General features: G+C 40.7%; 3 protein-coding genes across 7 annotated transcripts; 2 read left to right on the top strand and 1 right to left on the bottom strand.

The window, feature by feature from the left end:
* Positions 1-654: 654 nt before the first annotated feature.
* Positions 655-7,296, top strand: dnajc18 (DnaJ (Hsp40) homolog, subfamily C, member 18). The gene is made up of 8 exons (XM_084373731.1): positions 655-1,172; positions 1,988-2,156; positions 2,386-2,531; positions 3,238-3,444; positions 3,656-3,768; positions 4,119-4,228; positions 4,346-4,518; positions 5,464-7,296. Exons 1-8 carry the CDS (start codon positions 1,046-1,048, stop codon positions 5,586-5,588), a joined length of 1,170 nt encoding a protein of 389 aa, XP_084229857.1. The 5' UTR covers positions 655-1,045; the 3' UTR covers positions 5,589-7,296.
* Positions 7,297-8,573: 1,277 nt separating this feature from the next.
* brd8a (bromodomain containing 8a) lies at positions 8,574-18,857 on the bottom strand. Of its 5 annotated transcripts, none has more exons than XM_084373725.1 (20): positions 18,464-18,857; positions 17,915-18,011; positions 17,407-17,476; positions 17,241-17,290; positions 16,966-17,088; positions 16,789-16,869; positions 16,607-16,671; positions 15,605-15,750; positions 15,224-15,415; positions 14,913-15,003; positions 14,408-14,557; positions 13,961-14,121; positions 12,849-13,338; positions 12,686-12,729; positions 12,282-12,550; positions 12,000-12,092; positions 11,821-11,889; positions 11,161-11,443; positions 9,623-9,667; positions 8,574-9,405 (listed from the first exon to the last, which is right to left on the bottom strand). In XM_084373725.1, exons 1-20 carry the CDS (start codon positions 18,504-18,506, stop codon positions 9,346-9,348), a joined length of 2,622 nt encoding a protein of 873 aa, XP_084229851.1. In that variant the 5' UTR covers positions 18,507-18,857; the 3' UTR covers positions 8,574-9,345. The 5 variants fall into 5 exon arrangements, 3 of the variants coding, with proteins under 3 accessions (XP_084229851.1, XP_084229853.1, XP_084229852.1); XR_014624104.1 differs by having other exon boundaries at positions 9,362-9,405; positions 11,109-11,443; XM_084373727.1 differs by lacking the exon at positions 9,623-9,667 and having other exon boundaries at positions 11,109-11,443.
* Positions 18,843-24,638, top strand: gng8 (guanine nucleotide binding protein (G protein), gamma 8). Its single transcript, XM_084373741.1, has 4 exons — positions 18,843-18,923; positions 22,282-22,355; positions 23,036-23,149; positions 23,636-24,638. Exons 3-4 carry the CDS (start codon positions 23,066-23,068, stop codon positions 23,762-23,764), a joined length of 213 nt encoding a protein of 70 aa, XP_084229867.1. The 5' UTR covers positions 18,843-18,923; positions 22,282-22,355; positions 23,036-23,065; the 3' UTR covers positions 23,765-24,638.
* The last annotated feature ends 15 nt before the right edge of the window (positions 24,639-24,653 follow it).

Raw genomic sequence — 24,653 nt, 5'->3', positions numbered from 1 at the left:
CGGCCACCGTAGTATCTGCTGTTAGTTAGCTCAGTTAGCCGTGCAGCTACCAGTCCGGGGCGGGATCCTAGAGTCGTATTATGCGACAGGAGGTTAGATGATTAGCTGTACAAAGATGTCTTGGACAAAGTCAGAACTGCTATTTCTTCACATTCTCTTGATAATTTGAGTTAAATTAATACATACAATACAAATAAATACAAATTGCAACTTTAACTGGGCTATTTTAGATTACATCTTATAACTAAATTGTAAATTGTAAATTAAAAATATCCACCACATCCGTGTAGTCCCACTGCAGCCAGAGGGAGCAATGTGCCACGTGATGGCTAGACTAAATAAATCAGCCACCGTCCTAAACCATCTATTTTGTATATTACTTTCCTTCATAGGCAAGTGAATGCATCACAAGCAAGTATCGGAGGAACGCCTTTCCTGAAAGATCTTGAATGCACCATCACTGTACACCTGCTGATGTTACTCAAATTTATGGCTTTTCTATTATGTAACACACAGGAGAGGCAATGGGATTTAAAACAAAACTAATTGCCTTACTTGCTAACAAACAGAAAACAAAGTAGAAAACATTCTGACTTCATATAAGTGGCGGTTTTCGTCAGATTTCACAGCTTACTCGCTTACTCGACAGGAAGTGACGTCGCTTCTGCCTCGCCTCCACCGCTTGTCCATCACAGCTGAGGGGGTCCGGTGAATATCAGTGGCCCTTAAAACACTGCGAAAACATAGCCAGCAAGAACAGTCCCTCTTTCAGGCCATCGGCTTTTAAAAAAATGGACCGCCTGCAGGTCTGTTCACAGCCTGACAACAACCGCCACCGTCTGCGAACCGGACACCGCGAGGGACTCTGAGTGACCGCGGGCTCGCGCCGAGCTAACGTTACGCAGCTGTCTGAAACCAAAGCTAATCGGCTACCTGACGTTAGCTATAGCCCCTCGCTTTGCCATATGATATTGTCGCACATTGCACAGGGACACTCTTCTATCGACAGCGACTCTATCAGCAAAAACGAGCCCGCAACGTTGACATGGACAAAGACGAGGCAGACCGGCTTATAGAGAAGGCGAAGCTGTGTTTACGGTCCGGACGGAAAGATCGGGCGCTGCAGTTGCTGTACGAAGCCCAGAATATTCACCCCAGCACCCGGGCCAGAGGTAAAATAGCTGACGCACATTCTGCCATGGCAGTCTGACAGGCTAATGGTTGTCATGTTAGCTAACCTATGCCAATATATTAGTTGTAGAACATATATTTTCATGTTTCAAGAAGTGTGCACCGAATTGCTATTTTTAGATGAGAGCAAACATTAGCTAGCTGGCTATGCTGAAATTTCGGGCTGCAAAGGCTCCCTTCCCCCTTACAGACAGCACCACAGACTGAGGTATTCAGATCTCACTGTCTCCAGTTGCTTTATCTTGCTTAACAGCTTTTGCAGTAATCTAATCATAACCAGGATTATTCAGGTGTCATAGGTAACTACTCTTAAGACTGCATACACGGGGCTGTTGAATGCAACAGGATCCATTTTGCAGCATTTTTTTAGCAAGGAGGGAAAAACTTGAGCACAATTAATATCACAATGGAGGCATTGTTGGGTGACATGTCAAAGGAAAACCCCAGAGAAGCATGAGAATGAAAGAGTCACTGTAGAGTTTGAATGTCAGAATGCTAGTGTTAAAGTCAAATACTGTGACCCTTCACTTCACCAGATGTCAACAACTCTGGGAGATTTTGGAGTAATGTGTTTTGGATGAATGGTGTTCATCCCTCCAACTGAGGTTTCAGAGATGTGTCAGTGTCAAGAAGCATTGAAGCTATTCTGGAGGCAGGAAGATCCTGTTGTTTATTTCTTTTAGTATGCCACCAATCTGTATGTTCAGGACCTACCTTATAGACTTTTGTTGGCCAGTAATCATAATTTCCACTGTGATTTTGACTCTACTGACGTTGACTGTGTCCTTGTTTGCAGTGCTGATAGATGCCATAGTGAGGAATGGAGGCACCGCTGCTCCAGAGGCAAACAACGTGCCCCCGCCGACAGGCTGGAGAGACGAGGACATTGGAAACCATGAAACGAGTAACGCAGGTGGTGATGAAAAGAAGAGCTACACCGAGGATCAGCGACAGGGTGTTCACAGGTGCACACAGTTTCTTCACCTCTTTTACATGAGTTTCTCTCACTGTTGGGCAGTGACAGACTGACCCCTGCCCTTGTTCCTCGCCATATACAGTAACTTGCGTTCTGAGAAACCTGGCTTTTTGCTATAAACTGGTTAAAGTAAAAAGAGTGATTTTAAGAAAGCGCACCTCTTTTAGCTTTAAAGTCCAGGCACCTGTTTTGACATCCATTATGCTTTGTTATTGCAGGATAAAGAATTGCAAGGACTTTTATGAAATCCTTGGTGTTACGAAAAACGCAAGTGATGAAGATTTGAAGAAGGCATACAGGAAGTTGGCCCTCAAGTTTCACCCTGACAAGAACTTTGCTCCAGGAGCCACAGACGCTTTCAAAGGTATGAGTGAGGAGAAAGGAAAACATTTTTTTCTGTGAGCCACAATGGTGACAATATATTTTTATTGGTCATTGTTATTGTATCCAAAAACAAGAAAATACAGTTTTTTTGTGGGAGTGATGTAACTGATGTCATGACAAACCTTCATTTTCTTAGTTGCCACCAGTCAGCAGAGCTAGAGGTCATCATGTTCGTACAGTTTTCAGCTGGCTATAGACTTGAAGCCGGTCATCCAACTTTACCAGTTGGAATTAAGTTTAGAAATGTTTTTGTTTTACAATTGTAGTTACTTTATAGCAGGGGCAAAGTTGCAGCCGAGGTGCAGAGGGAGAGCCATGGGGCAAGGAACTGCATTAGTTGAAGGGGACAGGTGCATGCCGGTGTTGTAACAACAACACAAAGTTAGTTATTCTGGATTGGCTAACTTATTTCTATATACACTAACACAGCAGACAGAGGCAGGAGTGATCACTGTGTCACACAGCTGAGCTGTGTGAAAACTTATAGTGCCCAATTAGTTCAATAAATACTCCTCTGAGTCATAACAAAGTAAAATCTGAACACACAGACATGACACACACATTTAAAGATTTGGTGTGACTTATACTTCAGAGGATGTCTTTATCTCTGACATCTCCCAAAACAAAGCGATAGAGAAGGGGTGAACTAATACCTTTACTTGATCTTATCCCCCTTCTCCCAACAGCAATAGGCAATGCATATGCAGTGCTGAGCAATCCAGAGAAGAGGCAGCAGTATGATCAATATGGAGATCAATCTGCACCTTCAGCAGCATCCCACCACTCCAGCCACAGTCGCCATGCACACTACCGAAACTTCCACAGAGACTTTGAGGCGGACATTTCCCCTGAGGAACTCTTCAACATTTTCTTCGGAGGAAGGTTTCCCACAGGTGAGCGGTTGTGTTGGTTGGATAGTGAGTCATGGGTGATGGAATTTCAATTTTACAGATAAAACAGTGCAATCTATTATTATTACAATAATTTATTATTGTTCATGGCATTGTTTTATTTTGTTGCTTGCAGCTGTAGTGCAAATATATTATCTCCTGACTTTGTGGAAGTGTAGACGCTATAGAACAGCGTGTGTTTGTATCTCTCCAGGAAATATTCACGTGTACACCAACCAGGGAGCCTCCTACTCTCAGTTCTATCAGCCTCGTCGTCGACGTGCTTATGAGAGGCGCGAGGAGGTGGTTGAGGACAACCAGAGTCAGGTCAGTGACTCACAAAACAAAAAGACAAATCCCTGTTAACCGACCACAGTATTATGCCTGAATCTTCTTGTGGAGATCTGGCATTATTTTAATCATTAACACACACTGGAGAGAACCAAAGTAAAATGGATGTGCTTTTAACATGGCTTCAGCCTTCCAGTGACTGTTTCCCATAATGTTTGATCGCATGTCGTACATTTACTTTGCTCATAACTGAATTGCCTTTGTTGCTTTGAAAGATTGCTTCAAAGACACAGAAGTATTGTGCTGGCATGAGTACAGTGTATCACTGCAGCCTACATACAGTATTGTATGCTTTGTAATCTGTGCTGATTTTTATCTTCCCACAGAACACCTTCACAGCGTTCCTGCAGCTTCTCCCGGTGCTGGTGCTAATCCTCATATCAGTGTTTACTCAGATGATGGCCACTAACCCGCCCTACAGTCTCTTCTATAAGCCGTGAGTCTGTCGTGCCAGCAGCCTTGCCACAGTAGCATTTAAACATATCCATGGCACCACGGTGTTTGGCACCATAATTTTCACTGAATATATTTTAATGGTGTTTTTGGGCTTCAGGGCCATGGGGCTGGTGGTGTCCAGGGAAACGCAGCACATGGGTGTCCAGTACTACGTGGATAAAAGTTTCGAGAAGGAATACCGTGGAGCTGCGCTGGACGAGCTAGAGAAAACCATTGAAAGCGACTATATAGAGCACCTGCAGAACAGCTGCTGGAAAGAGAAACAGCAAAGTAAGCAAGCAGGGGGATGTCTATCAAATTGGCATATGACCATGTACCAGCATGATAAACCAACAGCAAAGCCTGTTAGAGGGCTAGGTAGAGGGCAAACTCATAGAACTGGAGTTACAACCAGTAAATACTATTTTCAGCAACAAGATTTTACTCAACAAATAGAAATACTACCTGCATTCGGTGCTTGGCTGGTGCAAAATAGTAGAAGGCTAGAAGGTCGAAAACTGTCACCCATTGGCGATGACCAGACTTAAGAATTATCTGACTTCACTAAAGCTTAAACTGTGGTTTGTATAAAAAGTTTGTTTTTTTTATTGTTTTTTCTTTGACATAAGCAGACCAACTGTTTAAGGCATAGTTCAACATTTTGGGAAAAACGTTTATTTGCTTAAGATTGATACTACTCTCGCATTTGTATGGAAATTAAAGCAGGAACTTCCTGGAGTCTCTGCTGGTTGCCTGGCAACTGGTCCTATCGGCACATAACCCCTCCGTTAAACAGCAATTTTTTTCAGCTCAAGGTAACAAATATGTTATACCCTGTGTTCCAATACCCCTGCTACTGTACTATTTAACATAGCAGAATGAGATCTGGTGTGTCAAATGCCAAAAATACCAGGAATTCCTACTGCATGCGGTACAATCTGGAACACAACTTGGATGTGTTGTGATTTTTAAAGACGCTAACAAGCAGTTTTTGTAACCACCAGGCTAGCTGTTTCCACCTGTTTTAAGTCTTTATGCTACACGAAGCTAACCGCTAGCTAAGGCTGCTGGCTGTAGCTTAATATTTACCGCACAGACATGAGTGGTATTGATCTTATCATCTAACGCTTTTCTAGAAAGCAAATAACTTTATTTCCCAAATATTCTAACTATTCCTTTTAAAGTGCAAACAGCTGTTGTAAATAGTTGATTTATCGTTTGTGTTCTCCTTTTCAGAATCAGACTTGGCAAACCTCGGACAACTGTACCGAGATGAACGGTTAAAGCAGAAGGCGGAGTCAATGAGGCTGGACAACTGCGAGAAGCTGCATCGATTGGTCGGGCGTCAGAGAGGCAAATGAGGACTGTTTGAGAGGAGAACACAGTTTCGTTACAGACTGAAATGCATTTTATTAAAGTGTGTAATTTATCTAATCTGGCCACTTTGTAAAGAAATCTCTTTTAGGTACAGCGCAGTCAGTGGGAGGTCATGCCGCTAGAAACAATGTGCCTTCTCTCCTCTTCGATGGCAGAAAATAAGAGTTGCGTGTTCGCTGCCGACCGTGGCTGTTGTGGCAAAAGCATCGAGTGCAAACTCACTGTGGCAGTGTGTGTACGATGTCTCTGAGCCTTTAAACTTTCTTATAGAAATGGCATGACATACGGGGTCTCCCTTTGGGGTTATGAAGTCAGTTGTATGTTCACACATACATGTTTAGGTTTTTGTAGTTTACCTGTATTTATTTTCTTGAATGTTTTTGTGTCCTCGCTCAAATTTTAGGTGTTATTTATTTAATAGTGAATAGCGTGAATGCTATTTGAGCAACTTGGCTCATTTTTAATTTTTTTTCTGTAGGAAGTAATGAAGTACAGTGACTTAAATAATACAGTAGTCTTTGGAAAAATCTGAGATCTTCTGTATGAAAATGACAGAGGATTTAATTATTACTGACAAATCAGACATTAGAAAGGACTTAAACATCTATACTGTGGTTAATCAGGCTGTTTGACCTCTGGCACTGTAGCAACAAGAGGAATAGTAGAGTAAAATTTTAGAAAACATCACATATTTCTGATTATTATAAAAAAAAGTTGTACTTGCCAAAACACAAGCTGTCTCCTACAGTAGAGCTTCCCGCTCCAGGCACTACTGCTTGCATATATGTTTGCTGCGTCAGTCATTAAAGCTTCCGCTGTTCAGGAACCAGTGTTTTAGCTGCAGGCATATGTTTGAGGTTAAGTGTGAGGAATGACTGCTAAAAGAGGCCACGTTTTCAAGAAGTAGTTTTGATGTCACAAGCAGGGAGTCCACTTCAACCAAAAATCCCATCACAATCCTGCACAGTGTTCCGTATCCCTATTTTTGCCTTGGCTTAAATGGCATGCAATAGCTTAAACCCTCCTCAACCATGCACAGGCTCAAATGGGTTTCATTAAAACACTTTTCAGCCCATATTTTAAGACTTTTATAAATCAGTCAATCTTTTAATTTATACTGTTTTATAAAGAAGATCATTTGTTTTGAAAATCTCATCTTGAACAAAGATTGAAATTGAAATATCTGTGGACATCAACAACCATCTCCCACAGAATTATGACTTTTCCTTTTAGCTCTTGTCACGAGTTGGACACTAACTTTGTGGAGTTGTTAAATATAGTTCTTTAAACTGACCAGAGATCATTCAAACCCTATACAGACATCGATACTTGTTGCTGTGCACTAAGACTGCCAAACTGCCTTAGCTGTTCTCATAACTGGTGAAATATTCAGGTTCATCTCAAGCACTTTTAAGTTCATATTTAACCCTGTGTTCCATATTCTTAACGTTGCATGCACCCTAGTGACAGTGTTTTATTAGTTGCAGATTTATTTTTGTGCGAACACGTCTTCACGACTACTGACACACTAAATTATTAGAATATTCAGGTTCCACGCTGTAACTCACAAACATGTCAAATCTTTACTGTGATACACAAAAATCAGGTTTTTTGGTATCAGTCAGTGTGGTAGTACACTTGAGCGACATGTTTTCAGCCAAAAATACAAGAAAATTAAAGATGTAAGCAGAATGTTTGGCCTGTGTGACTTATTTTTTCACTCTTTGAATGCTTCATGTGTTTGCCAGCAAATGACAGAGGCAGAAGACACATTTATTTGCAACATATTTAGTGATAAATTAGTAGTTGTTCAATACCATCATTAGATGACATTACATGATATTAACTGTTAACTTTGGTTTTAGTTTCTGCAGGTTCATGATCTCAAGGAGGGCTATTAGTCAATCGAAGACTCAGAGTTCTTCAAAACTTCATTACTGGTGCTTTACCAGATCAGGATCTTTGTTGAAGATTGTGTGTCCTATCTGTGTGTACATCACTTTGAAAACATATCAGGGAAGCTCTCTTTTAAACACAGCAGCGGTAATTTATTTCTCTTCTAATGTTTAACTCTTTAACAGCTTTGTGCCATGAAGCCACTGCTGCTTAGACCCATTCCAAAGAAAGTCTTCATGCTTTTCCCCAGTGACATACAGTACATTAAAACACTGATGTCATGAGTTGGGCCTTCATGTTTAAAAAACATATGGGTATCAAATCTCAACTATTTAAATTCTCCGTAGGAAGATCACTATTTTTCTCCCCACTGGTCAGCTCTTCAAGTGGCAATATGTAAAAAATTTAGTTAAAAATAAAAAAAAACGATCAACAATTTGAATAAAAAGTAGTTTTGACATTATTTTGTCAATGTATTGTGTTGCAGAGATATCTACTGAAGTTAGCATGCTAACCAGCTAGCCCTGTCCCGCCCTGGTTCAAAGGTCCTGTGCTAACGGTGTAAACACTTACTCTGCATTTCAATACCCATACTATTAAGTATACCAGAAATTGGGACATACTTAGTATAGATGTAACGTGCAGTATGAAATGCAGTATGCCAAAAATACCAAGATGTCCTACTTCATCCAGTCACATTTTGCAGTATGGAAGCCAGCATGCTTTTCTGGCCCATAATCCTCTGCGCAGAGTAAGATACATCACATATGTCACAGTGCGTCACACAAATATAAACAAAGCCGAGAGAGCGTGAACACGTGACAGCTCATTTGACAGAATGACAGACACTGCAGTGACAGATGAAAGCACATTTAAGTGTAAGTACTACGTTTTCTGTACTCCAAAATGTCGAGCTCAGGCTGCGACAGATGCAAGAGGGTCAAAGTTCAAGGTGAACTGTCATGTAAGGTTAGATTTAGCAAACAAATGCAATTGGCTGCAGCTGTGGTGTGTTTTGTGTCGGTATTGGGGGAAAACTGTGCAAATTTAATATAAACATTGTGGGTTGAAGGCTCTTTTTATTTCTTTTATTTTATTGTTCAAACAAGTCCACAAAACAGTTAATTAACGTGACGTCTTCTCAAAAATACTTAAAATGACTCAGAATACGCATGTACTGTAGGTAATGTTTCACAGGAAGTGTAGCATAGATCAAATCAATCACAAACAATATAGCCATGTTTAAAAATGGTCAAAAATGTTTTAAAAATAGAAAACTTAAAAAAATAAAAATAAAAAAAAAACAACAGACTTTTTAACAGCAATTAAAATGTTTTTGAAATTATACCATGCCCCCTGATTCATTCAGAAATTCTCGGTTATTAAGACTCTGGCCTCTGGTTTTACATTTCATCACCAACATGGAATATTTCTTCAAGTCAGCCATCTGAAATTCAACCAGGACCCCTGCAGACTTAATTTCATCCCATTTTTTAGGCTAGGAGTAACGCTTATCTTCATTTCTACAACCTGATGTAACTCAAAGCAGACTGAGTCTTACTGTTCTGCAGCTACGTCTGTGAAAGGTTTGACCTAGTCTTTCTGAATGCCTCATTGTAATCTGGGATTAAACAGTATGTAATCCATGTCTGCATGGCTGTCTCAGAAGAAATGAGCTTCTCCACGAAGCAGTCTACCCATTTAATGTAGAGTGCAAGTGAAGGTTACGCTGCACATTATGCAGGGTGAAAATCTGTGCAAATGACGGAGAATAAGTTCAGTCTTGTGGTATTACACCTTTCACCTCACTCGAGGACACAGCTGGATCTTTTTCAGGCTGTATGTTCATTTCTTCATCTTGAGGTCAGCTTCTATGGCACAACGGCGCCCTCTGGTGCCGCCATACTACGGTCAAAAAGAGGAAGAAACAACAGTGTGAGACCACACTTAGTTTGTGACTGAACTGACAGTGTGTCCCTTGACAAACAAATTGTGCTGCAAGATATTAAAGTCATGTATGACTGTTATCACTGTTTGAGTTCAGCTCTTTATGAATGAGTATGAAGTTTACATTCCATTTGCTTCAGGGAAAAAAGACAAGAAAGAAAGGGGAAGTACTTACAAAAAGAGAAAGGAGGAAGGCAGGAGAGGACATGGAGACAGTGTCCTGTAAGAGGAAAATTATGGATATCAGAGCTGCGATTTAAAGGTGCACTGAAAGTCTCAAGAGGAAGCAAAATAATGCCAAGAAAAACACCACACACATTATATTTAGCACAAGGAAAGGTTGAAATTGAGCTTTAGGAAAAATACTGTAAGAGCATATTTCATAATATGTTGACATGTGGCCATTTTAAATGTTTACAATTCACCTCCTGGCTGCACTGCAATCACACTACTTATCCACTTGAAATATCTTTTAAAGAAACATTCCAGCATGTTTAGCTCATTAACTACATAATACTACAGACACGTATTCTTGTCAAACATTTTTCAAAGCATAGCAGTAAGTTTTACAATAATCTCCTACTTTTCAGTCAACTACTGGTTTCATTCATTCATGTTTAATTTGTCACCGAATATTTAGGAGTGTGCTGTTACGTAACCTTTCAACAAAGCGTCTGAGGAACCAAGGGACAAATGTGGAAATCTTTATTTCACAGAACATGTTTCGGTGCAGGGCCTTCATCAGGTTTAGTTACAGAATGTGTAATATTGAGTCAGCCTTATTTGTTTTTTCTTCTTTTTTTTTTTACATTATTTCGGCCTTTTTCATGGCTTTATGTTGACAGTTCAGCCGAAGATAGGCAGAAAATGGAAAGATGACATGTAGCAAAGGGCCGCTGGTCGGTTTTGTACCCTGGGCAGCTGCGGTGAGGACACAGCCTCTAACAGATGAGCTAATGAGGCACCCTAGCCTTATTTATTCTGTCAAAGTTGCATTATTCTGTATGGTAATGTAGCTGTAATGTAAAATCTCTCTGTGTCGTTGAAATCTCCAACAACATAAGTAGTTTTTTACAAAATCATGCAAAAACAATGCCAATGTCATACTGACATGAAATAGCTTGGAATGGAATAGCTTTCTTGAATGTAGAATATCATTTTAAAATCTTACTGCATGCTTTGGTAAGTAGTGATTGCATTATTACATTATTGTCTACCATTTTCCAAAGCATAACATGGTCATTTCTTGCTTTCCAGTCAACCATTGGTTTGTTTGAGATATATTCACTTATCACTGCAGTAAACCATGTATTGCCTTTTTTGTATAGTAATGCATTCAAAGAGTAGAGTCAACTAAAAAAAAAAAAATGTATTCATTAACTGACCTAAAAGTCAGAGCCATAAGATGAACAAGAAATTTGGACATTGTGAAAGGGATAATTTGGTGGATTCCTGCATAAAAAGTTGATTTCTGAAAAAAGATTTTCGCTATGATGGATTCCTGATTACATGACTTCTGTGAGTTGATTCTGACAGCATACAAAACCAATGGCTCCTTGAAAGAATACCATTCTATAACCTAATGTCATGCTTTGGAAAATGGCGGGCAGATCTACTCCAGCATCACTTTCTTCTACCTTTAAGTCAGCCTGTTGTCTCACCCTTGTCTCTTCTTCTGTACTCTCTGCTTTTGTCAAAATTCTAGTGAAGCACCTTGTCAGTAGAGTCCTGTTTGCGTGTGCTCTCACGGCCCCTCAGGCTCTTGGCGCTGATACCAGACTCTGATGTCTCCATGATGAGCTGCGTGGCGAGAAACTGTTGGATCTGCTCCATGACGTCGCGCTGCATCTCCAGAGCCATGTGGTACACATCGTGATCCAGGCTGTTGTACATGACCGCGTTCTGAAACATCAGCATGATGTCCCTCTGGAACTCGGCGGTGGTCCGTATCAAACCCGTCTCGATGTTCTTCTTTATGGTGGCCAGGTCCATGGGCCTGTGAGAGTGAAGAGCAAAGAGGGGAGTGAGGAAAAGAGCACCCCAATTAGCTCTGGTTCTAAACCGGTTCCTTTCAAGATGATTTGGAACTTGGGGCTGTCTAGCTAACCAGCTCGCATTTCCACCAATTTTGAGTGGAACTGTAATCAAGGATGCATCGTTAATGGAGGGCCTTGCCCAACTTTTCCGGTTCGAAACTAATTTATTTTTTGTCAAAATACCCCGACCAGGGGTGTCAATAATCAGTAAAACAAGGTTGTTTTTCTTAAGATTTTCACTCTGCACAAGCAACATTACAAGCAACCACTATAAAAACTATTAGTGAAATGAAAATAGCCATAAAATCTGACCATATAAAATATATCCTGTGCTTACCTGTGCACAATACTGTGATACCCAGGTGCAATTTCATCTGTTACTGGCTGCAGGAAGACGTTTGCATACCTACAACATGTTCACATAGATTATATGTTTTAGTAATGATACAGAGAATGGAAATATATCAGAATCTGAGCATCTGTGGCTTGAGTAACTATAAAGAGTAATATTCTGACCGGTGATTGGCCGCCGCACGCCACACCAGCATAATGGCTTTCTTCCAGATCTTGTGAGCCTGTAGAGCTTCCAGATCCTCGCTGCACACAGAACTGCACAATGAAAGTATGTTAGGAAGAAGGCGGGACAAACGGAAAGTATTATCAAGCAAAACCTGATTTGCAGCATGGCACAGTGAGAAATGAAAAACAAGTTGGTTACACAACATCATAAGCACTGTCTGAGTTGCAACTTCGAAGGTTTCATTCCTTCCTGTGCGTGCCTGAATGTGTTTCACTCACAACTGCGACGAGGCGGGGCTGCTGGGGATGGAGTCTGCGGCCGTGTGGAGCTGCAGAGACGAGGACGCCGTGTGGAGGCTGTATCCGTCCTCGCTCTCGCTGGCCGCAGGTTCTAGCTCGGTCTCACCCTCTGGCTCTGACAAGAATCCCTCCGCCCCATCGCCCTCTTCTTCCGCATACACCTCTGGCCCGTTGACCTCATTGTGCAGTTGAGTCCCTGAGGTGTTCCGTCCTCGCCCAACACTTAATCCGTTCTGCCCCTTCATCTCCTGTAAAGAAGGAAAAAGATGCAGAGAGATTCATACGGAGCTCACCGTGCAGGAAAACTGTGGAGCTACGCACTTTGCATTTCAGTACAGCATTTACAAGCATCATGTTCGCTCTGTCCTCGTTGGGTGCTATACCTTGGGATGCCTTTGTGTCAGTGGGCTATCTTCTAATACTGAGTCTGCCAAGATAGTAAAGATGAATAATAAGAAGGAAATGGTTATGCAAAATGCATAGTTGCATGCAAACGGCATGTAATGAAGCAAGTGAGAAATAGTATTTAAGCATGGGTGTGCATACCTCCACGGGGTTTATCAGGTCTCTGATGTGCCCACTTTTCACTCTCACATTTTACGGTGACATCCAATGAAATCTGGCTTTTCTGGTGCACCATCTCTCCAGTCTCTCTCATTGCCTCAGGCTGCAGAGGTGCTCCAGTGTGGCAGTGCTCCAAACTCTTTGAGTTACATGAGGATGAGGAGGTGGGAGGAAGGCCCCTCAGTCCCATGGGGAATGCTGTGAGACAGTTATCTTGACTGCTGCACAGAGAGGAGAGTGAAGCTGAAGTTCCACCCTGACCCTCTAACACTTCTGTCTTCCCCTCCAGGCTACTGTGAAAAGACGAGGACTGTAAGGACTGTGGGACCCCTGCGGGCACAGCGGCGTGACACCCATGGGGCTGGAAAGGCCCGGTCTCCCAGGCAGCGGACAAAGCGTGACCGTTCTCCTCACACAGCGACAGAGCAGCCTCAACTGCAGCTGCATCCAAGGCTTCTGCACTCTCATCCGCCTGTAGAAGAAGAGATAGGACTCTACAATTTCAAGAATAATCGAGTTTTCCTTTCACAGTGCACCATGTCCCTTATTCTCAGCAGTGACGTTGGTCAGTACACTGTTGTCACTAGATTAACGACCAAAATGAAAAATATCCACATTTTACAAGAACTTAATTTTCCTTTAAAAGCTCATGCAGGCCTTAAAGATGCTTTATTTTATCTGGAATTGATGAGTTGAGGAATGCAGATAAGACATTCAATAATATTAAGGTTCAGACATGGTATGGTCCACTTTAGGGGTGTCAGCAATTGTATTACAAGATTCTTATAGGCATGAATATGGGAAATATATTTCCTTATTCACGATTACTTATAATAAAGGATGTATTAATGTTTCAACCCTCCCATTCTGTTTCTTTTACCTGTTTTGGAGGGATCCACGTATAATTACAGGGGGTCAGACACCCCCAAACTGGAACCATGATGTAATATTGTGTTTTAAAAGGTGAAAATGGAGGAATCTGAAGGCTAATTCCAGTCTTGTTATAGTCCAAAGGGCATTTTAAAATGAACTAAAAATGTTTGTGATTAAAATAGATTATGATGTTATTTTTTGGCCAGATTGCCCAACCCTACCTTGTCCTCAATGATGGCGATAATGTCCCCCACTGTCTTCAGGTCCAGCTCATCTCCCATGTAGGACACAGTCACGTCCTCCTCACTGAGATCCGACACCTTGTCCTCTGCAGAGACAGGCTGGCATCCAGGGGGCACAGAGGGCACCATCATATCCATCTCTGCAAACAGACAACGACTGATTTTCAACTGTTTTTTTTTTTCCAAGATACAATTTTACACTGGAAGTAGCAGCAGTAACAGTGATTAAAAGCATGGCAGTGAATCTGAAGTCATTGTTTGCTGCTATCTTGGTTAACCGTTAACTTTAACATATGTTGCTATAACATAATAGTGCACCACTGAAATGGCCAACAAAGTAAGGGACTGTTGACATTATGGATGTGAGGAGGTTTAGCCTGTGGATTGAGTGCTCAGCAGTTTGGATGCGGGTCAAAGTGGACAGACCTATACTTGCTGAGGCGGTTGCATCAACGGGAACAGGCATGGTGGCAGAGAGCGGAGCACTGGAGCCTGAGTCTGCACTGACCATGAAACCTAATGGGGCAGAAAACTGGGAGGGACCCACCTCCAGGAGACGAGACAACATCGGGGCACCTGCCATGCAGACATTCGTACACATTAACACACATAACGCAGAGTGCAGAGATCCAGCTTAAGATGATAATAGCATTTTTGAAAAGACAACATACATACATTTAGGATTCAAGGAGAAAAACTAACAAATATTAAACATTTTACCAATAAAGACAGAATGCCTATAAATAGTATTTAACTGACTGGAATTAAATCTTATGCATTCAATTATTTTGTGAGATGCTTGTTTTCAATTTCACATGAATTTTCTGTTGAATGCTCTCAACAAAAATGCAGCGTATACACTGTGATTCAAAAACGTAAACAAATATTCATGAATTATTCAAATGGGGTGAGAGTATGTTTGCATCTGTACCTGTTGCCTGTGAGAGAGGCTGACCAGGCGAACACAGCTGCAAGTCATGTGCTCCTGTCATATTACCAGTGGACATGTCACCCTCCCCGATCTGGGTAAACACATACACGCATGTCAAACAGTTTACATGTATTTTGTCAAGTCTCATTATTCAAAAAATCTTTTTTTCTGATACACACACAAGTTAATATTATACAGTATGTTCGTGTTCATGATGAGATGAAGAAGGGATGCCCTGCAGAATAGAAAATATTAATTACAGAGCTTGGCACTGTTGGCTTAAGACAGAGTAAGAAGTCCCCTCCACATACCAGTCTGGAATTTGTAGCCAAAATGCTGCCTTTCTTCAGTAACTCTGACAGGAGTGGAGATGGTGGCGGTGTGGCCTTCTGGCCCAGGAGCTTCTTTTGGGTGGGGTCATCCAGAAGTGACCCGTGGCTCATGTCATCATTACCAGGAGCAGAAGACTCAGGAATTGTCATTAATCTGGTCGATCCTGAAGCCTAGAGACGGAGCGAGGGGAGCGTGAAGTTAAACTGCCATACCAATCCAGGAATGCTTTCAATGATCAAAGAGGAATCCACTCTGTAAGTGTCTCTAATGTGTTCCTGAGAATTGTCAGGACATAATCCAAAACATAATTAATGAAATCATGATCTAATTAAAACACGTTTGAGCTGTCAGTGACTTACATTCTTTATCGGTGTAAGATCCAGAGTCAAGCACTCGAGTGGGTCACCTGGTGAGAACTCCTGGCTTGGGGAGCTACAGCCTGAGGAGGGCGAATGCATGATGATGCTGGGCACTCGTTTAGGTGTGTTCTTTGCCACCTGTCTGGCTGGAAGAGGGAGGGGCAGCAGAAAGACCATTTTCTTATCACTCACACAAAAGCTGATCTTCAACTTTCTTTCTTTATATTTTACATGAAAAAGGTGCAGTGATTATCCTACTTTCAGTAGTACGTTTTCTGGAGTGGTCCATCTCTAGGTTTACAACTTAAGTGAAATATCTGGAGAACTAATGGATGGATTACTATGAAATGGTTGCAAATATTCTTGGTCCCCAGAGGATGAATTCTATTGACTTTGGTGATCCCCTGGCTTTATCGCGCGACCTACAGGTCTCATGTTTCACTTCAGGACAGAATGCAGAATACCTCTTAAACAACTGACCAAATCTCTTGAGCCTATTTGGTCAATTAATGCTGACACAGTTTACAGTTAGCACGCTCACACTTACATTTTGACATTCGTGTTTTACCAATTTAAGAAGCTACTGTGCAAAACAAGCTACTCTTTCACATTCTAACTGTGAGCATGTCGGCATTCAAAGAGCTCAGTGTTGCTGATTTATAAGACGATAAGCTCAAAGTGAGTGTTCAGCCCGACGAGCAAAAAGATATTTCACAGGTTATTTTTCCCTGTACATTTTCTTTATCAACTCTACAGTAAAACTGTAGAAGCAGCTCAGCTTCATCAATCAATCTGCTACCACTCAAAGCTCTTACACATCCAGCTGTGGGTGAATTATGGATCATCTCTCTAGCAAAACTGGCCAAGAGATTACACATGGAGCAGCTGAGGATGTTTCAACTGAACTATTTCACTTAGTTTTCCAGAAGAAAACTAATTATGGCGCATCCAGTTCTATATTGATGTTTCCCTCAGAACACCCCTTAAAAGTAAAGGAGATACCCTGATAAGCAGCATCTGTGTTTTTTCTTTTCAACTCTGCTTCGTTCTCCTCCAGTTTCTTCTTCCTGAGAGACACACACAAGGCCATTTATTAGTCTAACATCTAAGCATTACATGAAGAAAAAGACATATACTGTTTTCTTTTATAAAACAGGCCAGATAGAAGGTTTGCTGTCTCTTACTGCAGAATTTCCTCCCATAACTCCTGTAGTTTGGAATCTAAATGTCCCGCTTGAATCAGTTCAGCCTCTCTCTTCAGCTTCCTGTGAAAACGGCAGCACGTCAACCAGTCACATCGATGCAGTTCATGATGCAACTGCTTTTTGTTGTTCGTGCTGTTCGAAGCAATGCTTGTGTACCTGTGCTTCTCCTGTGTTTCTTTGATCAACTTCTTCAGTTCATCGATCCTGTCAGCTGTCAGCCGGCGTACTATCACATCCTCTACAGTCTCTACCACTTCACCTTTCTCACCACGCTTCCGCCTGAGGGCAACAAAAGCAGTATTAGTTTGAGACATTGGTTTTTCTGGTATACACCGTCAATGCATGTGTCAAACAGCGTAAAGCTAAGTCATCTTTTTTAGCTTGCAAGGGAACATGAGCACGCTTGAGGTAAATTTAATTTATGCGCTCACTTTGGGGCCTCTGTTGTTTCCAGGAGCTCAGAGTACTTGGAGGCGCAGTGCTGTGAAGAGCCAAGAGGAGATTTAGGAACAGCTTTGTGACAGGGCAAAATATAACGTGGCAAACCTGCTGAAGAGATCATGAATTTGGTCTCTGTGTGCTTGGATTTCGTCATACCTTTTGAGAGAACCAGTCAGGTGGTCGCCCAGATTCTGCGAATGGTTTGATGGCTCGACTGACGGATACCCTGTTGAGATAAAGACGATCCAAGACGAAATGCACTTTAAAAGACTTCGATTGCAACACAACCCTTTCTATTTCTGTCCTGGTTTATTACATTCTTTAACGTTTTTTCTCCCCTCTATGTCTATTTCATCCATATATTTGTTATTATTTCTTTTTGGACATCGTGCAAATCCACGCAAAATATATGCAGAAATAAAGCATTGCCAGTCCTACATACCTTATGTGCATGTCTTTTGACAAAGAAAACAAACCACAGCATCCCCGCTCGACAGAAAAACCCTTATTGATTGTATCTAATCTTAAAAAGGTAATCTCAGGTAAAAGGCTGAATCATATCATATTCCTGCACGCTTAAACTGCAAATGACTGTATATGACTATATCATAAACCTATGGCACACAACATTTTGCACATAATAAAGAATCACTGGCACCAGTACCAGTTCTGGTCTCCACTCTTCATGACAGATGTGGCCAAACACAGCTTCTCCCTCACTGACCATGGCTCTGTGGGTCCAATGACAAGCAGCTTGTGTTCTGCAGATGTGGAGGTGGGGGGGCAGTGGACAGGACATGATACATGCTTTATACAGTTAAACAACGCCTGTAGAGTACATCATGCATGTTCAACTGACTGCCTGCTGCAGCTCTCGGGCCTGGTACCGACAAGCTCAGGAGAGTGTTAATCTCTTGAGTTTGGCTTCATGTGTATGCCACCTAAGCTGCCCATCATGCCAGCAGCTCACCACGGGCGCGTGCAGTAAGCAAAAAGCATGTCGCGTATACAGTTGGTGGCCAGCAGGAATCACCACCAGTGACAACAGAGCTGTCAACTCTTGATGACAGCCATCAATCCTCGCAGGCTCCCCCGCAGCGAGCGGAGGCTGCCGTGCAGGAAGTTAGTAGTAATAACATCAACAGTACGACACACTCGCCGCTAACTGATAGCATGTCATGACATCTGCTAGTTATATACCGACGTTACTCACTTCCAACCCCGTTTGCCATCTTCCTGTCATCCCGACATCCCATACATCTTGGTGGATAGAAACCGAGCAGTTAATAACGCTGCTGGCGCGGTCCGAAAGCGACACACATGAAATGATGGACGTTAGTGTCAGTGAACGTTGCGTTGTGGATGTTGAGGCTTTCACGGCTTTTCTTTCTAGCTAGCTCACGCTTGTGTCGCCGTTGTCCGTGAAAGTCTCGTGTGTCTCAACGTTAGCTATTGGTAACTTAAAGATTAACTCGCTAGCTCGAATGCTATCAATGGCTTTGTCTGTGAAGACTCGCAAACTGTTTCAAATATGCGCTGAACCCAACGGAGTCAGTGTCACCAACTGAAAGCCAGACGAGAAAAATGTAGCTTACAGTGAGCACTAACGTTATTTATCATTTTTAGCTAGCAGCGGACTGTTCGTACACGCCCACCACTGTAGCTTAATGATGGTACGACCCTGGAAGCTGTTGAATATTCTTAACTTGGTTAACCGGCTCGTTTTGGGGTTTTATACAACAATGCCTCTTCTCTTTGGACTTGAGAACAACAACTATAACTAAAATAATAATAGGAATACCAATAATACATGTAGAAATGTTAGAACAACAACCCCTTTTTAACCAAAGATGCTAAATGTAGGGAGGATATTTGATGCCACTACTGTGGTTTGGCTAAAATGGAGTAAAACAAATAAATTCAATAAAATAAAATAAACTGAACCAGTACTGGGAATACTTGTTTGACAAAAAATTCACTTAAAATCATGTCTAGCTTTATTATATTGTGGCAAAACTCTTTAAATGTATTGTGATTTCAGTGTGTCCAGTTTTGTGTAGCCTCCATTTATAGGGAAGATTTAAGTGAAAAACAAAACAAAAAAAAACAAAGCAAGACATTATTATTATTATTAATATTATTATTATTATTATTATTTTGTATTTGTTTTTTACCTAGGCTTTTTTATGTTAATTAAAACGTGTTAAAAGTACATTTATTTGGCTTTTTGTTTTTAATAATTAAATTCTTTGTTTTAGCTAGCATGCATAGGTTACATGCACGCAACCCTGGAAGCTGTTGAATATTCTTAACTTGGTTAACTGGCTCGTTTTGGGGGTTTTATATAACAATGACCCTTCTCTGTTGGCTGTACAATAACAACTACAACAAAAATAATAATAGTAATAACAATAATACATGTAGACATGTTAGATCAACAACCCCTATTTAACCAAAGATGCTCAACATAGGGATGATATTTGATGACACTATTGTGGTTAGGCTACAATGGAGTGAAAACAAAAAACAAAAAAAACTTAACAGTAACTGTTTACTTGTATGCCAGACAAGCCACTGAGGACTGAGACTCCACTACCCTAATAGTAAATATGATGAGAAAAGAATAATGATAATAAAATGAAAACATAGTATAAAGCAGTAAGTAAGCAATACGGTATAAAGCAATAAATGTTTAAATGGGAATATGTATGGAACAGCAGGGATCAGGTGCATATACATATGAAATATACATTTCAGAAATACAGGCAACAAAGCAATAATTGTGCAAAGGCAATATGTGTACACATAATATAAATAGCAATAGCAATGTATAACATCAAAAATGTATGAACGCAATCAGAACTCAGAAATTATACCTATAATATTTCCAGTGACCACCTGTAACCAGCGTTCTGACTTTGTGAAATGCTTAGTTGGCTTGTTCATATAATACCAGTGAGTCTGTCAGATGTTACGCAGCAGGTGCTACAGACTAGAAAAACTGGTTTGTATGATGAGGCAAAACAAACATCCAGGGGATACTGGGGACCAAACAACTGCTGTGGATGTGTCCAGATTTTCCTGTGTTGTAATTCCACATGACACCTTTATCTAAAGAATTATAGCCATGGTTTATGAAAAATGTGATATTTTCTATTGTTTTCATCTGAGAGACTTGAGCAGAAGTCATGAAATTGATTTGCTTCTCGTGTTTAGTTAGCTGTGGTGGAAGTGATCCTGCAGCTACTTTAAGTTGTGTTTACCAATTGATCTACACATTTTTTTTTTTTAAACTCTAAAGAGAAAAAAAGTTTGGCTAAAGACAGATGTCTGTAAATGTTAACTTGAAACAAAGAAGTCTTGCAAAACGTGTTCATCAGTCTTGGTGTGATATGACACTCTGCTCTCCTCTCTGGTTTCATCGCTCCCGTGATGTGCTGCTGTCTGCCACAACTTCCTGGTATTCATTCTGTTGTCTGCTCTGTGATTTTCCTGACATACCCGCCTATCAGCTCACCTGTTCCTGCTCATTAAACAGGCCAATCTTTCACCCGACACTCTGCCAGATTGTCTAGTTTGCATCCACCCAAGCTTTCCAGCCTTTGTTTTGCCTGCCTCACCCTCAGATAGGTGATTCTCTGCCAAACCACTTTGTTGGTTTGCCTGTTCTGAGTGACTTCCTGGTTGTGACCTTCGCCTTTCTTTTGATTTAGTAAATGTGTTTCTCTGAGTCATTACGTCGTCATAAATGAACAGCATGAGTCATGCTGGTTGGCTCGCAGGCTAGTAAGGACAATATTTATAAGTCCTAACTTGAACCAAAGAATTTGAAAATTCTCTCCTTGAATTATGCAACACTACACTGGGCAAATGATATTTTTGGGCCCTTGGTGACAGAGGTTGTTTAAGTGAAGCAGCAGCTCTTTTTTACTCATATGGTCCCACATCTTTCACAGAGAGAGACCAATTACTACCGGGAAACAAATGTTAATGAGGCACTTGACATTTAACTCCATAACACTGCCACTTTGCCCCCTGCTGCGGAGTGGAATAACTGTCAGCTCACCAGGAAAGACTGGCATCAGTGTAGAGGATCGCTACAGCCTCAGACAAATAATCATGTTGTCTAAGCAAACTCACATTTAGACAAAAACTCAATCACTTGCCTTGCAAAGTTAGTACTGGATATATTTCATGGTAGCAAGTGATCTTGTCCTGTTGTTGCAGTTTTTGCAGTGTATTACTTGTGTACCACTGTGCATTCAGAGTCATGGCTTACTAATGTTATACTGTAAGTCTGTAAGTGCCATGGGACTTGTTGTTTCTACCCCTAACCTACAGCTAAAATCATAAAGAAAGTACAATATGTGACAAAGAATAAGAACCGAATATTACTTTCTTTTCTGTGTCAGACTATACCTTGCAAATAATTTAGACTTTCTTTTCGACCACATAAAATAAAATAATTGTCTTGATGACTTTTATTTTGAATTCTAGCCAAAAATTGTGTTAAATAACAAAAATGATACTTATTGAGTGTTAATCTCACTAAACAAGCTCAATACACATCAAATGAATGCACATCCAAGTATTAAAGATTAAATTTGTCTAAGAATTAATTACAAACAGGAAAATTAATTAAAGTCATGGAGAACAACACTGCCTATTCTCTTGAGAGCTTCCTCATTACAGCCAATGTATTTTCATGTTGCCGTCAGGTCTTATGTGAAAACAAGTTTTCTTTTCATGTCTTTAAATTAAATGCATGATTTCATATTTAAACATAATCCCTATTTGAGCCCTTTCAAGATATATTTATATTTTATGTTCCATCCAGCAACACAAGCTCCTGGGTTATCTCAGGTAGGTGAATGATGGAGACTCCAGAGATGAAGGTCACACCACATGTTGCCTTTAACTGCCGCACTGAGCCCATCCTGGGGGCAGAACCACAGGTTATTATTTGAAGGAGGCAACCAATTGAAGCCTTCCTCCTCATCTTTGCCATTAATCTCACTTCATTTGTTACAGTAAGTTGGTGCGGAGAGCCCTGTGGAAGACAAGCGGACTTTCATTCCAGGAACGTAGTTGCTGTTGGTCTTTAGGTGAGTGATTTTGTGATTATTATGACTTGAAATCTTATAAAATCTAATTTTGTACATATTCATATAAACATCTCTACATATTTCTGCATGTCTGCTAAGTATGAATTATATTAGTATGTAGAAATGTTTCATATTGATAGAATTGACTTATTAATTCCACACAGTGACTGTTTTGTTGTTGACTAATGATGCTTTTCATTCAATGCTCTCTAAGAGATTGATCTTTTGCATCAGTCTATGCAGCGGAGCAACATAACAGTCGCTGTATAGAAACAAAAGATGGAGTTTTGATAATACATAAAAAATCTTTGTATCTGCAGTTTTGTACAAATGTTTTCTGAAAGCACAACAAGTTCATTTTAATGTTAGCTGTATTTACACTCTCAACTAGCGGATGCCCTCCCCTGGGGGAGCTGCCCTGCCTGCCCTCCTCCTTTGAGACCCTCCCTGTGCCACGCACAGCTGAGACCCAGGGAGCAGAATTAACGAGCAAATTGAAACAGACTCCAACCATGGCACAGATACCTTCAATGAATTGTCACATGCTGTGTTTGCTGTGTGTGTGTGTGTGTGTGTGTGTGTATGTGCACTCTAGAGGTGCAACCATGTTTGTGTGTTTTCTTCTACGTCAGTGATGCATAACTGTTATCTCTTGTCCATCAAATCGATGTTTGCTGCAGGCTGGCTGACTTCAGCGAGAAAAGTGCAGGATGTCCAACAACATGGCCAAGATTGCAGATGCTAGAAAGACGGTCGAGCAGTTGAAACTGGAGGTCAACATAGAGAGGATGATGGTGAGTGAGCACATGACGGAACCACAGAGCCGATAATGATGGAAAAGTGGAGATTTTTTGCGACTCAAAAGAGATATAGCCTACTTTTATGTATACTTAAAGGGTAACTCCACCAATTTTACAGATTTAAGTGTGTTAACAGGTATCGGGGAGTACTGCTGCATGTGTGAAAAAAGTAGTATAAAGTGTTTTGTGGCTCCAGAGGAAGCTGCATGTAATCTGATAAATTGCCTCCAGTGATGTGAGTTTATAAACAAATGATCAAAATCGATACAGCAGAACCAGAGATATCGTCTTTTTATTCCACGTATTCGCCTTCCTTTTCAAAACCTGGCGCCTACGTTACCCACAATACAACTTAGCCGCTGAGTGACATCACTGGAGGCAATTCATCAGATTACATGCAGCTTCCTCTACGTGACTTAAATTCTCCTTCTCTCCCCTTTTTGATCCAAACACAAATACTAACACAACCTTTCTGTACAGGTATCCAAAGCAGCAGCTGAGCTGATGGCCTACTGTGAAAGTCACGCCAAAGAAGACCCTCTAGTGACGCCAGTACCTTCTTCTGAGAACCCGTTTCGAGAGAAGAAACTATTCTGTGTTATACTTTAGGCCCCACAAGTACGAGACAGATGTCTACGCATTATATATTATTATAGGGCTGCACAGTTACTCAAAGAGATGCCGTGGCCAACAAATATTGTCCTCCACATGTAAGAGAACATGATTTTTAGTACAGACTCGTCATACCATTATGATTTTAAAGGTGCACTATGCAACTTTTTTAAAGGCCTAAACAGACAAAAAATGTGAGCTTCCTATACATGGAATACAGCTTGAAATATCTTAACATTTTAGATGTACTACATAACCAAAATAGTTACTTAAAAAAGTTACATAGTGCTCCTTTGATAGTTTTTTCAGTGAAGAAGATAGTTGTGATGTATATGATCATTTCTTTTAGCCGTTTTATCTGTCAAATAATCACAATCTGATTTTTTTTAAAAATATTTTACCATAGTGTGCAGCCCTATATTATTATATTACTATTTTGATGTGTGAATTCAATGTGAGCTTTAATGACAACCATTTTTTAACAACATTCAGTTTTGTATTTGAAGTAGCTCTCTGGCTTTACCTGAGGAATTATCATCATTTGACCGTGGCAATGATGGCAATAAAGATTCCTTGAGAACGGGTGCAAAGTTCATTTCAGAGCAGTACTGCTGCCTCTCCTTGTGCACACAGTTTGTGTCTGAGCTAAGGCATTAACTCAAATTTGGAGGAAGTAGTTAGTTCTCACTAAATATCTTTTAAAGCTCTGAAGCTTCTTTTTTTAATGGAATTATTGTTTTAGATTAATTTCATGTCAAAAGGCAAAATAAATGATAAACCTGTTGTTATATAAATACTTTAGCTACACAATGACATGTGTCAAAGAAAATCTCCTTTTTTAACTTAATAAATGCCTGAATAAACAACACGATCTTTAGCCTGGTAT

Source organism: Pagrus pagrus (assembly GCF_965226575.1).
Source record: "Pagrus pagrus genome assembly, chromosome: 14".
Classification (NCBI taxonomy): Eukaryota; Metazoa; Chordata; class Actinopteri; order Spariformes; family Sparidae; genus Pagrus; species Pagrus pagrus.
Note: the sequence above shows the minus strand (reverse complement) of the source record. Positions and strands in the feature narration are given on the sequence as shown.

Bases quoted from the DNA above. Each gene is read 5' to 3' on its own strand.
- dnajc18 (XM_084373731.1), top strand. From the start codon at position 1,046: ATGGACAAAGACGAGGCAGACCGGCTTATAGAGAAGGCGAAGCTGTGT. The intron at 2,157-2,385 runs GTGCACACAGTT...TTGTTATTGCAG, and splicing joins CAGCGACAGGGTGTTCACAG to GATAAAGAATTGCAAGGACT. The intron at 3,445-3,655 runs GTGAGCGGTTGT...GTATCTCTCCAG, and splicing joins CGGAGGAAGGTTTCCCACAG to GAAATATTCACGTGTACACC.
- brd8a (XM_084373725.1), bottom strand. From the start codon at position 18,506: ATGGGATGTCGGGATGACAGGAAGATGGCAAACGGGGTTGGAA. The intron at 15,751-16,606 runs GTATCTCCTTTA...TCCCTCTTCCAG, and splicing joins CACAGATGCTGCTTATCAGG to CCAGACAGGTGGCAAAGAAC. The intron at 11,890-11,999 runs GTCAGAATATTA...AACATGTTGTAG, and splicing joins CGTGCGGCGGCCAATCACCG to GTATGCAAACGTCTTCCTGC.
- gng8 (XM_084373741.1), top strand. From the start codon at position 23,066: ATGTCCAACAACATGGCCAAGATTGCAGATGCTAGAAAGACGGTCGAG. The intron at 23,150-23,635 runs GTGAGTGAGCAC...CTTTCTGTACAG, and splicing joins TCAACATAGAGAGGATGATG to GTATCCAAAGCAGCAGCTGA.